The sequence below is a fragment of the Primulina tabacum genome, chromosome 9 (assembly GCF_025594145.1).
Source record: "Primulina tabacum isolate GXHZ01 chromosome 9, ASM2559414v2, whole genome shotgun sequence".
NCBI lineage: Eukaryota > Viridiplantae > Streptophyta > Magnoliopsida > Lamiales > Gesneriaceae > Primulina > Primulina tabacum.
Window position 1 is genome coordinate 24,418,022 of NC_134558.1, and position 14,073 is coordinate 24,432,094.

At 32.2% G+C, this 14,073-nt stretch overlaps 1 protein-coding gene across 2 annotated transcripts; it reads right to left on the minus strand.

The window, feature by feature from the left end:
- Window positions 1-2,520: 2,520 nt before the first annotated feature.
- On the minus strand, window positions 2,521-4,725 carry LOC142555016 (uncharacterized). 2 transcript variants are annotated; one of them, XM_075665648.1, is made up of 3 exons: window positions 4,599-4,725; window positions 4,079-4,355; window positions 2,521-2,905 (listed from the first exon to the last, which is right to left on the minus strand). In XM_075665648.1, exons 2-3 carry the CDS (start codon window positions 4,256-4,258, stop codon window positions 2,732-2,734), a joined length of 354 nt encoding a protein of 117 aa, XP_075521763.1. In that variant the 5' UTR covers window positions 4,259-4,355; window positions 4,599-4,725; the 3' UTR covers window positions 2,521-2,731. The 2 variants fall into 2 exon arrangements, with proteins under 2 accessions (XP_075521763.1, XP_075521762.1); XM_075665647.1 differs by having other exon boundaries at window positions 4,079-4,384.
- Window positions 4,726-14,073: the final 9,348 nt, after the last annotated feature.

Genomic DNA, 14,073 nt, shown 5'->3' on the forward strand with positions numbered 1-14,073 from the left:
TTCGTCGTCCAAGCCTCCCCTATAATATGAGCCCTTGGGTAGCGTTCATCAAAAACCACCGTTGATGGAAGACAAGGAAATATTAAACTTTCTTTTAATTTTCCTTTCAATGAGCTTGATTTAAATTTTGAATCTTATTCAAATGAGGGATTTTAATTTTAAAAAATTTGTCTCATAATTAGTTTTAAAAACTCATGTCATATTTGTTTGTATGTTTGCTGTATTCATGAGCCGCTTGTTATTATATTAATAACAGCGTACATACTAATTATTTATAATATATCACATGCATAATAAATAATAAAATATGATCGATAACTGAAAGATAATTTATCCATATGAGCCATATATAGATTTATGTCCAAAACATATGCAAACGCAATGATGCAAATGCAATATTACACAAGCTTCCAATATTTTACATGTTTTCGATCTTCAAGCCTCTTGAGGATCTGGGCCTACATCTTCAAAACTCGATATTTCATTAAATATAATATTTACATTAAATTTTCATTGCACATTGAGATAAAAATTTAGGAAATAAGAGTAGGCCATAAACCAAGCTCACTTTATATAATTGTCAAATAATCATAACATACACTAACAAATTTGTCAATGCTCTCGATCATCATTTTACCATATAATATCAAATATTATATTAAATCCATAATATCACATATTATTAACAAATCATGTATCTTGTAAATTATCAATAACAGTCATAACTAATAAGTTAGACAGAAACTTTTATTTAACATCAATTAATTAAATTTCTTGTATGGTGGGAAAGACGAGAAAACAAGGTATAGGATGTGTCTTTGCATTATACGCTCGCAAAACAACTCAACGACGCGAGAGACGACATCGGAGGGACGGGGAAGACCTTGGCTGCATTTTTCCTTGCAAAGAACCGGACAAACCCTTGCTGGATGGGAGGTGATGGTGCGGTGGAAGTGAAGGGAGGTGGCGCTAGGGCTTTGGAGTGAAAAATGATATATCAAATAATAGGATAATGAGCCTAAGTTCAAAGTATTAAAGAGAAAGGAGCTTGGCCCAACATCCTATTAAAATAGGTCCATTAAGCCCATTAACAAGTACGTAAAATATTTTGTTTAATACATATTTCAAAAATATTACTTGAGCCTCAAAAAGTCATCTGTTTTGCTAAAAGTAGACTATAGGTTTAAAATATGGTTCAAGGTGTAAAAATATCTTTAAAAAATGCTCATTTTCTAAAATTACATAATAAATACAAATATATTAAATACTTAAAAATAATTATTTAATAAATTTTTTTTCCTCAAGTGTCATCAGTCTCTGTTCCTCGTTCGAGCATCGAATGCTGTTAAAAGCCCTATTTTATGAAGTTAAGTAAACCATGCTATATAATCATAAAAGCCATGTTGTAATCATGTATTTAGTGCATTTAAATAATAATTTAGACATTTTAACAACACCTTAGATTTGCATCAGGTTACGTCGTTCGAATTTCTAGATCTTACAAGCAATATGTTTGATCTGCATGAAACTACAATTAGTTCAGAGTCATAGCTAGCCGTGAGTTCACAACTTCATGTAATTAAAAATATTATTTATTCTTATTTGGGTTTACCCTAATTAGTCTCATTCTTTTCATGAACACCTTCATCAAGAATGTCAGAACTGAAGTCTGATCGGATCATAGTAAGAGCATCTAGTAACATCGTCTCATGATCCCCTATGTATCATTGATAGTGCCTGCAAGAACTTTAAGTTATGGTTAGCGTACATTATGATCACTTCAACTCATATATCTTGATCGAATCTTTAAGCATTGGTATAACTAAAGTTGCAAATGAATTCAATAACGATGTGATATATCTTTGATTAATAATAGTGACATGATATGTGCAACTGATAAAACATCTTTCCAAAATCCACATGTCTTACTCTGTCAGATATTCCTTGCACTATTATCTCATCAGATCACATATGATATTTTCACTCGTAGACAAACGGTGTATCCCCGACTACAATGTATTAACTCTTACATATTTCGAAACTACATCCAACCTCGTTACCCGATGACTGTTAATGAAGCCAATAAACAGATCAAAGTACATGCTAGTATGTAGAATTTTTACGTTGTCCATGTCAAATGACTAATGATGTACAATCATAATCGCGGACTATTCCATTCGATAATGATAACCACTTGAACAACACGATAGAGAGTTGTTCAGTGCTCATCAAATGATCACTCATCTGTATGAATGAACATATTCATGCCATTATCAAGAAAACATGACATTTACATCAAAATGCTAGTCTTAAGCTCAAGCGACTTTTATCTTTATTCTAAGGGGATTATTCGACTAGGAACCTGTTTAGAATATACGTTACACTTTCTAATGAGTTTCACAATCTTACGTTGTGAGACAGATCTCATAGTACCTATACTATATTCAATGACTTTATTTATGCAGCTTGCATGATATACGGATAAAATAAATATCATAATTGGATAAACTGTACAATATTAAAAAAAATTATTTTTACATAAGAGTCAATAAAACCCAAACCACAAGTTGACTCGTTGGACACTTACTCTAACAATAACATGATGAGAGATCTGTTTAATCGTTAATCGTGGGCATATCTTCTGGCTATGTAGGAGTCCAGAGCAACCAATTGGTTTCCAAATTAGTAGCAAGTAGAATCTGTAATGTGGAGTCGCGATTTCTGTAATGTTTCATTTCTTTGCCTTAGCAAATCTGAGGCAACGATACTTCTCGCCACTTACGGTTATTTCGAGAGCTCCATCTTGATTATCTTGATTTGATGCAGTCCCCATCAATACACTCTTCTCTTTCTCAAGATTCTCTCTCTCAATCTTTAGCCTTGTTTCTTGCCTAGCAATCTCTGCCTGAACCAATACAGGTGAAACTTAATCTAAGAAATCATCAAGGTACAGAAACTGTAATAATGTTCATCTGAATATTATTTATATGATTCTTACGTGGGCGGAAAGTTAAGAGGAAAAGGCATGACTGTGGATCTTGCTGATGCTATGAAAATTTTAAGAACTTCGAATACGCTACTCTGGTACGAGAGGGAGGTCAAAAACTTACAAATTGTAAGCAAGTGTAGCTCAGATAAGTAACATTGTGTCAGAGAACATTCTTTTGGCACCAACTAAATAAATAAGGTTCTAATAATGTCTTGTTTAGGAGAATTAAAAATTTAGAATGACAGCAGAAGAACATTTATATATATATGCAAATGCATAAACTTAAAAACAGCCAAATGTCCAAGGAGGGCGACTAATGGTCTGTGACTGGAAAATTCAGATGTTCTGTGACATTCAAGTGTCTCCATACAAGTGTTTAGTGAAATTTTCCCATCCATACCAACAGATAACAAATCGAAGGGTCCCATAGAAGCATTCATGTGAAGGATAACTTGTACTCATTTCCATTTTAGGGCGGCTCCCTCAGTCCGCAAATACTCCCCTTAGTCCCATTACAACACATGATAACTCAGACTCTTATCAAAACTTTACCCCCAACTTGGAACAACAAGAAAGTAAAATTTGGACATGACAAGTCTTCATACAGCTACAAAATATAAGCCCGCTGAAGCATCTTATTGCCTCGCAACACACACATTGAGATGTTAAAAGCTCAACTCAGAACAATTCTTGGCTATCTAGGAAATCTATGAGCATGTATTATTCCTAACAGTTCGAGAACTTTCACATGAGCATCAGCATACAACCAAGAAAATGATAGACTAGCAGAAAGCTAAAAACTCAAACAATACGGATATGAAACACACAAATGGTCGCCATTTTTTGTCCCAGTATTACACAAGTGACACCTTTTTTACATATTATATAACATGACAAATTTTGGTTGATACCTTAAAGGTCCATAAAAGAAAAATAATAAACCAGTAACCTCAACTTGTACTACGGGAAATAGGCTAATACAACAGGATACCAGTAAAATAGAGACTCCAAGCAAGCAAAACACCATGAACTTTGTCATGGAGATAAAATTAAAACTCCACTTCAAAAGCACAATGACTAGGCAGCTACCTCCCGACGCGAAAGTTCAGCTTTCCAGGCAGCTTCACGCTCAGCAACTTCTCGTTCGCGTTCCTCGATGTAACTCTGCATCTCCCTTTCCTTCATAATCCTATCCTGTATATCTGCATCCAAAGCCTCCTTCAGCTCCTGTACAAACTTATCTACGACCACTTTTATCCTCAGAGACATTAACAAACCCTTTCGAAAACGGTCACTCGGTATCTGTTGGCAAGCAATCCACTCGCTCTTCAGCCTTTAAGCTTCAAAGCTGTTTCTTTTATAGATCCTGATAATGTTCCAACAAGTTTACGAATCCTTGGAACATGAAATTCAAATAAAAACATATAGCTCACAGAATACAACAAAAACAGAAACAAATCACACACTTCCTAAAAATTCATCTGGGTAAAAAATCCAGGACCCATATATGTTCTTCCAATCTGAGTGGGAAACGAGCATACATATGAAAAGTTTCACAAATTTTTTTATACTTAAAAAAAGGTAAATACTGAATCAGGGTAGCGCAAACCTTTGAGGGATTAATCGAGAAAAAATTAAAAAGATTTGTGGACACAGAATTTTAAATCTGTGTGGAAATTGTACCGGGAATGGTAACAAATGGCAGTCCACAGAAACTAGACGGCCAAGAAAGGCTCCGTTGCAATATATACAATTAATTAAATATTCTGAAAACGTGTTATTTTGTGAAATTATAAAATTTGTGAAGTGATAAATAATTTATAAAATGTTTATTATATTTGGATTATTATTTTTCATTTTTAGAATTAGGAGATTAATGTTTATGTGACACTAAATTTTCATTTATTTGAATTTTTTTAGACAAAAACTTACGTGAGATTGTCTCGCGGGTCGTATTTTGTGAGACATATATCTTATTTGGTTCATCCATGAAAAAACATTACTTTTTATGTAAGACTATTACTTTTTATTATGAATATCGATAGGGTTGACCAGTCCCACAGATAAAGATTCGTGAAATCGTCTAACAAGAGACCTGCTCTTTTTTTTATAATCTTTTGCTGCAAAACAGAAAGGGGTATTTTTATGATAGTATCGATTTTTTTAATACCAAATGATAGTATCGAATTTCTTTTTTTTTTTTTTTTTGTGTAGGTTTCTATTTTTTATTATATAAAATATAAATATAAATAAAGTATGCATTTGTCTCTATCTCTATATTTACTATATAGTATGGTACTGTGGTATGACCTTTTTCCAATTTTCATCCTATCTGTTCACTAATTTCGTAAACTAGCTTTAAACCTAAAGCATCGACATGGTCGATAATTCTGTTCCTTTTCTTTAATTAAGTAATCCGCTAGGTGACTCAAATTAAGAAAGAAAAATTCGATAACTTTGAAAATCCAAGGTAAAAAGCATTTCAGAACGTGTTGAAGGTTCGATTTTTTTGCGGAACTTTTCGCTTTTTTTCTTTGAAATTGCACCGGTATGAGTTGCTTTGTGTTATATTTTTTTTATACTGAATGACTCTATGAGATTTTTTTGTCTATTATAGAGTGATTTTATGGAAGTTATCTACATCATGTTAATCATACAGATTTCATGGCCAATATTTCGGGTTATTTTTGTTATGAGAAGGTCTCTTGTGAGACGGTCTCATGAATCTTTATTTGTGAGACGGGTCAACCCTACCAATATTTACAATAAAAAATAATACTCTTAGCATAAAAAGTAATACTTTTTCATGGATGACCCAAATAAGAGATCTGTCTCACAAAATACGACCTGTGAGACTGTCGATCTCACACAATTTTTTGCCTTTTGTTATTGGGTTTGTGTTTCGTATATTTCAATTCTGAAATTATTTTATAGAAAATCATTCTAATTCTTGATTCTAACGATTTATCCCTAATTTCATGATTTAATTCTTTTATTTTAAAGTTGTTAAATTGTTAAAGATAACTGAAAATTGTTTATAGTATTGAAAATATGCATAATACTGACTGATTTTGTTTTTTTGTTTTTGTCTGGAATTTTATATGATTGAAACTTTGATATTCAGCTATTGTATTATTAAATTGAATTTTTTTTGGATTAGGTGAAAAATGGAATCTGTAATTTTTTCTTGCAACTTTATGTTTTTGGGTAGTTGCAAGATGCAATTGATTGTGGTTTCCATTTTCAATTGTTGTCGTTTGATAGATATATTTGTGAATCTTAGCAAAAATGTGTTGAGATTACACTAATATATGATTCTACAATAAGTAGCTCCTCAACAAAAGTTGTAAATGCCTTTGAAAGATGGTGGTGATGTCCTTAACACGATTCATCTTCATATGTGTTTGAAGCTGACCATGATCGACTTGAGGGCAGAGCGTAAAAAACGAAGTTTTCGACAACCTAAATTTTGCAAGGTAAAATATATTAGATACATGGTCATATTGTGTTTTGATAATGTTTTATTTTAGATCTAACAAGACTGAAGTTATGCAAATGTTTAATTTTTTTTAGTTATATACACTTTTCTTTTGATCATTATATCTTCGTGAAGCTTTATGGAGTTGAAAACATTTTTAGCAGTAGTACACATGATTTTTGTATCATTTATTTTGAAGTACTAATCTTATTTACATTTAATTCTTTGCATTATGTATATTATGCTTCTTTGTATTTGTTGCATCTTATTAATATAATATCAAACTGGTAAGAGTTGACTGAGGAAGAGACATACTCAATGACTGATAATAAGGTTGAACAAGGTCAATTGTCGAATACTCTAGATGTTAGGATTAATTGCACCAATGGCGAATTCCAAATATTCAAGGATGATGCTGATTTTAGAAGATATTTAAAATGTTATGTTGTTGCTACATTACGTTCATTAATTTATAAAAATAACTATAGCAAAAACTGGTTACTATCTGTAGTGAAAATAGTTGTGGATGGAGAACATATGCTTCTAAATATAAAGCAGACAGTATATTTGGCATCCGAAATGAAACTTGTAGCATACATGTGGTCAGGACAATTTAAGTAGTAGAGAATATCCTAAAACTGATGATGCAGCTTAGATCGATAATGTGGTAAAAGACAAACAGATAGGAGAGCCATCTTATCATCCTTATACAATTGAGAAAGACTTACAAAGAGATCTAGGTAGAGTTAGATTACCGTAAACTGTGAAAGAGCAACGAGTTAGCGATGCATGATATTCATGACACATATGAGGGATGCTACAATAAACTATGATGGTATTGTAATGTTGTTCGATAAATAAATCATGTCAGTGTTTCCTTTTGTTATTGGGGTTGTGTTTTGTATATTTCAATTCTGAAATTATTATATAAAAAATCATTCTAATTCTTGATTATAACGATTTATCCCTAATTTCATGATTTAATTCTTTTATTTTAAAGTTGTTAAATTGTTAAAGATAACTGAAAATTGTTTATAGTATTGAAAATATGCATTCTACTGACTGATTTTGTTTTTTTTTGTTTTTGTCTGGAATATTATATGATTGAAACTTTGATATTCAGCTATTGTATTAATAAATTGAATTTTTTTTTGGATTAGGTGAAAAATGGAATCTTTAATTTTTTCTTGCAACTTTATGTTTTTGGGTAGTTGCAAGATGCAATTGATTGTGGTTTCCATTTTCAATTGTTGTCGTTTGATAGATATATTTGTGAATCATTGAAAAAATGTGTTGAGATTACACTAATATATGATTCTACAATAAGTAGCTCCTCAACACAAGTTGTACGTGCCTTTGAAAGATGGTAGTGATGTTCTTAACACGATTCATCTTCATATGTGTTTGAAGTTGACCATGATCGACTTGAGAGCAGAGCGTAAAAAACGAAGTTTTCGACAACCTAAATTTTGCAAGGTAAAATATATTAGATCCATGGTCATATTGTGTTTTGATAATGTTTTATTTTAGATCTAACAAGACTGAAGTTATGCAATTGTTTAATTTTTTTCAGTTATATACACTTTTCTTTTGATCATTATATCTTCGTGAAGCTTTATGGAGTTGAAAACATTTTTAGCAGTAGTACACATGATTTTTGTATCATTTATTTTGAAGTACTAATCTTATTTACATTTAATTCTTTGCATTATGTATATTATGCTTCTTTGTATTTGTTGCATCTTAATAATATAATATCAAACTGGTAAGAGTTGACGAGGAAGAGACATACTCAATGACTGATAATAAGGTTGAACAAGGTCAATTGTCGAATACTCTAGATGTTAGGATTAATTGCACCAATGGCGAATTCCAAATATTCAAGGATGATGCTGATTTTAGAAGATATTTAAAATGTTATGTTGTTGCTACATTACGTTCATTAATTTATAAAAATAACTATAGCAAAAACTGGTTACTATCTGTAGTGAAAATAGTTGTGGATGGAGAACATATGCTTCTAAATATAAAGCAGACAGTATATTTGGCATCCGAAATGAAACTTGTAGCATACATGTGGTCAGGACAATTTAAGTAGTAGAGAATATCCTAAAACTGATGATGCAGCTTAGATCGATAATGTGGTAAAAGACAAACAGATAGGAGAGCCATCTTATCATCCTTGTACAATTAAGAAAGACTTACAAAGAGATCTGGGTAGAGTTAGATTACCGCAAACTGTGAAAGAGCAACGAGTTAGCGATGCATGATATTCATGACACATATGAGGGATGCTACGATAGACTATGATGGTATTGTAATGTTGTTCGATAAATAAATCATGCCAGTGTTTCCTTTTGTTATTGGGTTTGTGTTTTGTATATTTCAATTCTGAAATTATTATATAAAAAATCATTCTAATTCTTGATTCTAACGATTTATCCCTAATTTCATGATTTAATTCTTTTATTTTAAACTTGTGAAATTATGCATACTACTGACTGATTTTGTTTTTTTGTTTTTGTCTGGAATGTTATATGATTGAAACTTTGATATTCAGCTATTGTATTATTAAATTGAATTTTTTTTTGGATTTGGTGAAAAATGGAATCTGTAATTTTTTCTTGCAACTTTATGTTTTTGGGTAGTTGCAAGATGCAGTTGATTGTGGTTTCCATTTTTAATTGTTGTCGTTTGATAGATATATTTGTGAATCTTAGAAAAAATGTGTTGAGATTACACTAATATATAATTCTACAATAAGTAGCTCCTCAACACAAGTTGTACGTGCCTTTGAAAGATGGTGGTGATGTCCTTAACACGATTCATCTTCATATGTGTTTGAAGCTGACCATGATCGACTTGAGGGCAGAGCGTAAAAAACGAAGTTTTCGACTACCTAAATTTTGCAAGGTAAAATATATTAGATCCATGGTCATATTGTGTTTCGATAATGTTTTATTTTAGATCTAACAATACTGAAGTTATGCAATTGTTGAATTTTTTTTAGTTATATACACTTTTCTTCTGATTATATCTTCGTGAAGCTTAATGGAGTTGAAAAAATTTTTAGCAGTAGTACACGTGATTTTTGTATCATTTATTTTGAAGTACTAATCTTATTTACATTTAATTCTTTGCATTATGTATATTATGCTTATTTGTATTTGTTGCATCTTAATAATTTAATTTCAACTGGTAAGGGATGATGAGGAAGCTATACTCAATGACTGATAATAAGGTTGAACAAGATCAATTGTTGAATACTCTAGATGTTAGGATTAATTGCACCAATGGCGAAGGCCAAATATTCAAGGATGATGCTGATTTTAGAAGATATTAAAATGTTATGTTGTTGCTACAATACGTTTGTTAATTTATAAAAATAACTATAGCAAAAACTGATTACTATTTGTAGTGAAATAGTTGTGGATGGAGAACATATACTTCTAAATATAAAGCAGGCAGTATATTTGGCATCCGAAAATTAAACTTGTAGCATAAATGTGGTGAGGACAATTTAAGTAGTAGAGAATATCCTAAAACTGATGATGCAGCTTAGATCGATGATGTGGTAAATGATAAACTGATAACAGAGCCATCTTATCATCCTTATATAATTAAGAAAGACTTACAAAGAGATCATGGGTAGAGTTAGATTACCGCAAACTGTGAAAGAGAACAGAGTTAGCGATGCATGATATTCATGACACATGTAAGGGATGCTACGATAGACTAAGATGATGTTGTAATGTTGTTCGATAAATAAATCATGTAAGTGTTGCTAAGTGTGAGATTGATCACGCAACTAATAAATTTAAAAGGTTATTCATTTGTTTCTATGCATGTGCAGTAGGTTTTATTGTGAAGACCATGCATTATGAGATGAGGAATTGAAGTGCACCAATCTTGGATGAACCAAAATCACTCTCCATTACATCTTGAATCTCGGGCGTGTATCTTGAATCAAGAAGAGGCCACATTCATTCGGGAGAGAAAAGTGCAATCATCTCTTTAATTAAGCAATCAGCGACATTCTTGGAGTGATGAGAACTTACCTTTGTAGCTGGTCATTCAAGCCTCTATATAAGAAGAACCGAAGGTAGTAAACCCACCTCATCATTCTGCAAACTCCCTCCCCGTAGCTGCAAGAACTCGAAAGTTTAGCTGCTGAAAAACAGATTTCTTGATCCAATTTCCTGGCCAAATTCGAAGCATTGTAGTAGCGTTTCGAAGTCCAGTTGCTGTCATTGTTAATTCCCCTGCATCAACCGAGTTCCTGCTCATTCTTTCGAGTTCAGTTGCTGCCCGAAGTTTATCCAGGAATAGCCGAGAAGCTTGACCAAACAAGCTGTCCAAAATCCCGAGAATTCCGCAACGGTTCGAAACAAATTGCTGCCCTTTTTCCAGACCAAGATTCGGTCCATTTTCGAAGGTGATAGCAGCATATTTTCGGTCAAGATCAAAGCCGGAATTCAGCCCCAAGTTCGAAGCTTTGACGCAGCGTTTTGAAGTCTAGATTCCACCACTTCCGAAGCTTTCCAGTAAGCCAATCTCTGTCCATTTTTTTAACTTCCGTAGGAGCCCTCTTGCAGCAAATTCATGAAGCTTCTCTGTCATCTTTGAACTGTGCAACAGCAAGTTGCTGTCCCTGGACCAGTAGCCACTTGAAGCTTCAAATCCTCCCCACAAACTCATCAATTCTCGATTATCTTCTTTAGAAAGTAAGTTGGTTTTCTCCTTTGTTTTCTTTTGTTTTTGATATTATTAAATAAAATTGCACACTTATATTTATTTAAGTGGCCCTTGGTATTTATACTCTTTTAATAAATATGGTTCACTTATTTGATTATTTTTAAAGTGGACTCTTGAATATATAAATTATTATATAAAGGATTTGGCTCACTTAATTTCTCTTTAAGTGAGCATAATATATTTCGAAATAAATTAAATATGACTTTGAAAATTCGATCGGCATAATTTATTCGTTTTCATTTGGTATAAAATCCCTTGAATTATTCGTTGTTCGATATCAGTTATAATATTTGAAAGCATGTTGAATTATTTGAAATGCAATGTAATGATTTGATTTAGAAATGGTAAAGGAATTCCGAACTTTGATATGCTTTGTTCACCCCTTAGAGGAGTAACATATAGGGGACTGATCAGTAAAACCATAGAAAATGAGATGATTTTCAGTGCTATATTCGTATTTTTGCTAGTATTTGAATCAACATGCTTAATATTGAAATTACGAGGGACAAATCGAGGATGAAGAGCAAGATTACTTTTGGGGATGATGATGAAACAAATCCATTTGAGACCAGTCGAATTTATCCTGTCTTTTAATTTTATCATCATGTATTTCGCTTCCGCATTTTATTTTCATCGCATTGTAAAGACGATTACTTGTTATGAAAAAGATTGGTTATTGCGAATTACTACGAGACTTGTTGTTTTGCAATTATGTGATTGTGAGACAACACCGGTGTCGACTAACCCTGGTCTCGGGGCGTGACATTTATTACTTGTTATAGGGCGTTTATTTTTTTGGATGTGACTCGTAAAAAGAATAAATATAAAAGTTTTATCTTATTTGATGTGTCGAAAGATGACAATGATGATATTTTCACAGTTGCTTATTATGTTGTGGATATAGAGAACGATAATAATTGAGAATGGTAGAAATGTCCTAATTTTGTATCAAAGCATTTCATTCAACGAGTTCACTTTTTTCTCCAATAGATATCCCGAGGTTATCAAGTTAAGCTACTATTTGCAAGGTAGTCATCATGCATATTTCTTGAGTTATTTAGTTGATAATTTTGTGAAATATGTAAATTATCATTTACTTACTTTTGTCGAGACTACATGTTTTGATTGATTTTATATCAATGAATGTTATGATTTATTAGACATTTACTTAACCTATATGTTTATTTTGTCATTGTAGGTGTTACGAAGTTATCCAAAACATAATAGAAAACATTGTTCTTCAATATTCAAGAAAGCTGCGAATGCACCATCTTTGAAGAAATATAAAAAAAATAATAAACAATATCCCAGAGTCCATGCCACTTTCTAGTGATTTTATCGTAAATTCTGAGCAACAAAGTTGGGTAAATGGGTTGTTCCTAGATAATATATGGGGTGTTATAAATAATAACAAAGCCGATTGTTGGAATAATTGGGTTAAACCAGCTCAGTATTTCCCTATTGTGACCATGGTGGGCCAAATACGCATTCCAATCATGAATATGATGCACATGATGCACCGTCGACATGAATCAACATTGATGATGGTTAAAGAATTAAGTCCATCGAAGGAGAAGGCTATCACTAGTGTATGTCTTGAATCTCGGAAGTTGAAAGTGCATCAGGCATGTAATTGGAGATTTCAAGTAGTTGATGTTGACAAATCCTTTGTTATTGATTTAGTTGATATGAATTGTTCTTGTAGAGGATGAAAAATCAATAAGCTTCCTTGCTAACATGCTTGCGCCTTTATTGAGTCCAAGTCGATTTCGTTTTATGATTTTTGTGACAAGTATTTCAAGATTGAATGTATCGTCGACCATACAAAGGAATTCTTAATTCCATCCCAAATTTTGACATTGATGAATAACATGTTGATGAAGTAAATGTAATCGAAGCTCTTGATGTTCGTAGTCAGCCAGGGCGAAGGAGGACTGAGAAGATATCATCGCAAGTTGAATCGCGTGTGTCAAAGTGTAGTCATTTTCATACTACAGGTGACAACAAGCGTGGTTGCAAAGAAGATATTAAATATTGATTATTGTTTCATTGAGTTGGTGTTTAATTTTTTATGTTTAATATTAAATAATTGATTTTTTTTCTTAGTGATCGAAAAAAACTTGCAATGTAAAATCCTTAGTAAAATTAATAATATTCAAGCTCAAAAATTATAGCAAGTGCGCGATGTCAAGTAATAATATTAGTGTACGAAAACACGAGAATCGTTCATCTATAGACTGTATTTCACAATTGTTATTCTCAGTTATTAAAACTTTAGCAACAATTATTGGATGATTGTTTAATACTACGATGATTAAATAAAAGCTCAACGAAAATGATTCGCAAATTAAATGATGAAATAAATAAGATAAAATGATTGAGTAAAGATTCAATGAGAAATGAATTTGTTGAGAATCTCGGTTCACCTACCCTTCGCTAATTTACTTGATTCGTTCGACAATAATCTACGATTTCGACGGGATTCCCTATCCAATTGAACACGCCCTCTCGAGCTATGCCAAGCTAATTCAACGCAGTGAAGTAATTAAATTTCTTTAATTATTTATCAAAGGTGAATTGCATGTCGTTCTATGAAGTCCCTTAGCTTTCTACCTACTGGACTATCACTATCGACGTGTATCCGACTTCATCTTTCTATGTAAATTGTAAATCCACGAATTAAGCTACTAGTTCATATCACGGGCTATTCTCTTGAACTCACTCGCAATATGAAATTGTTATTAAAGTTAGATACGCTTCAACAACGCAATGAAAATAATAGCACAATCAAAAGTCGATAGATGAATTATCTATACTCGGTTTCGGGGTAGGATCCCCTTAAATTCCTACA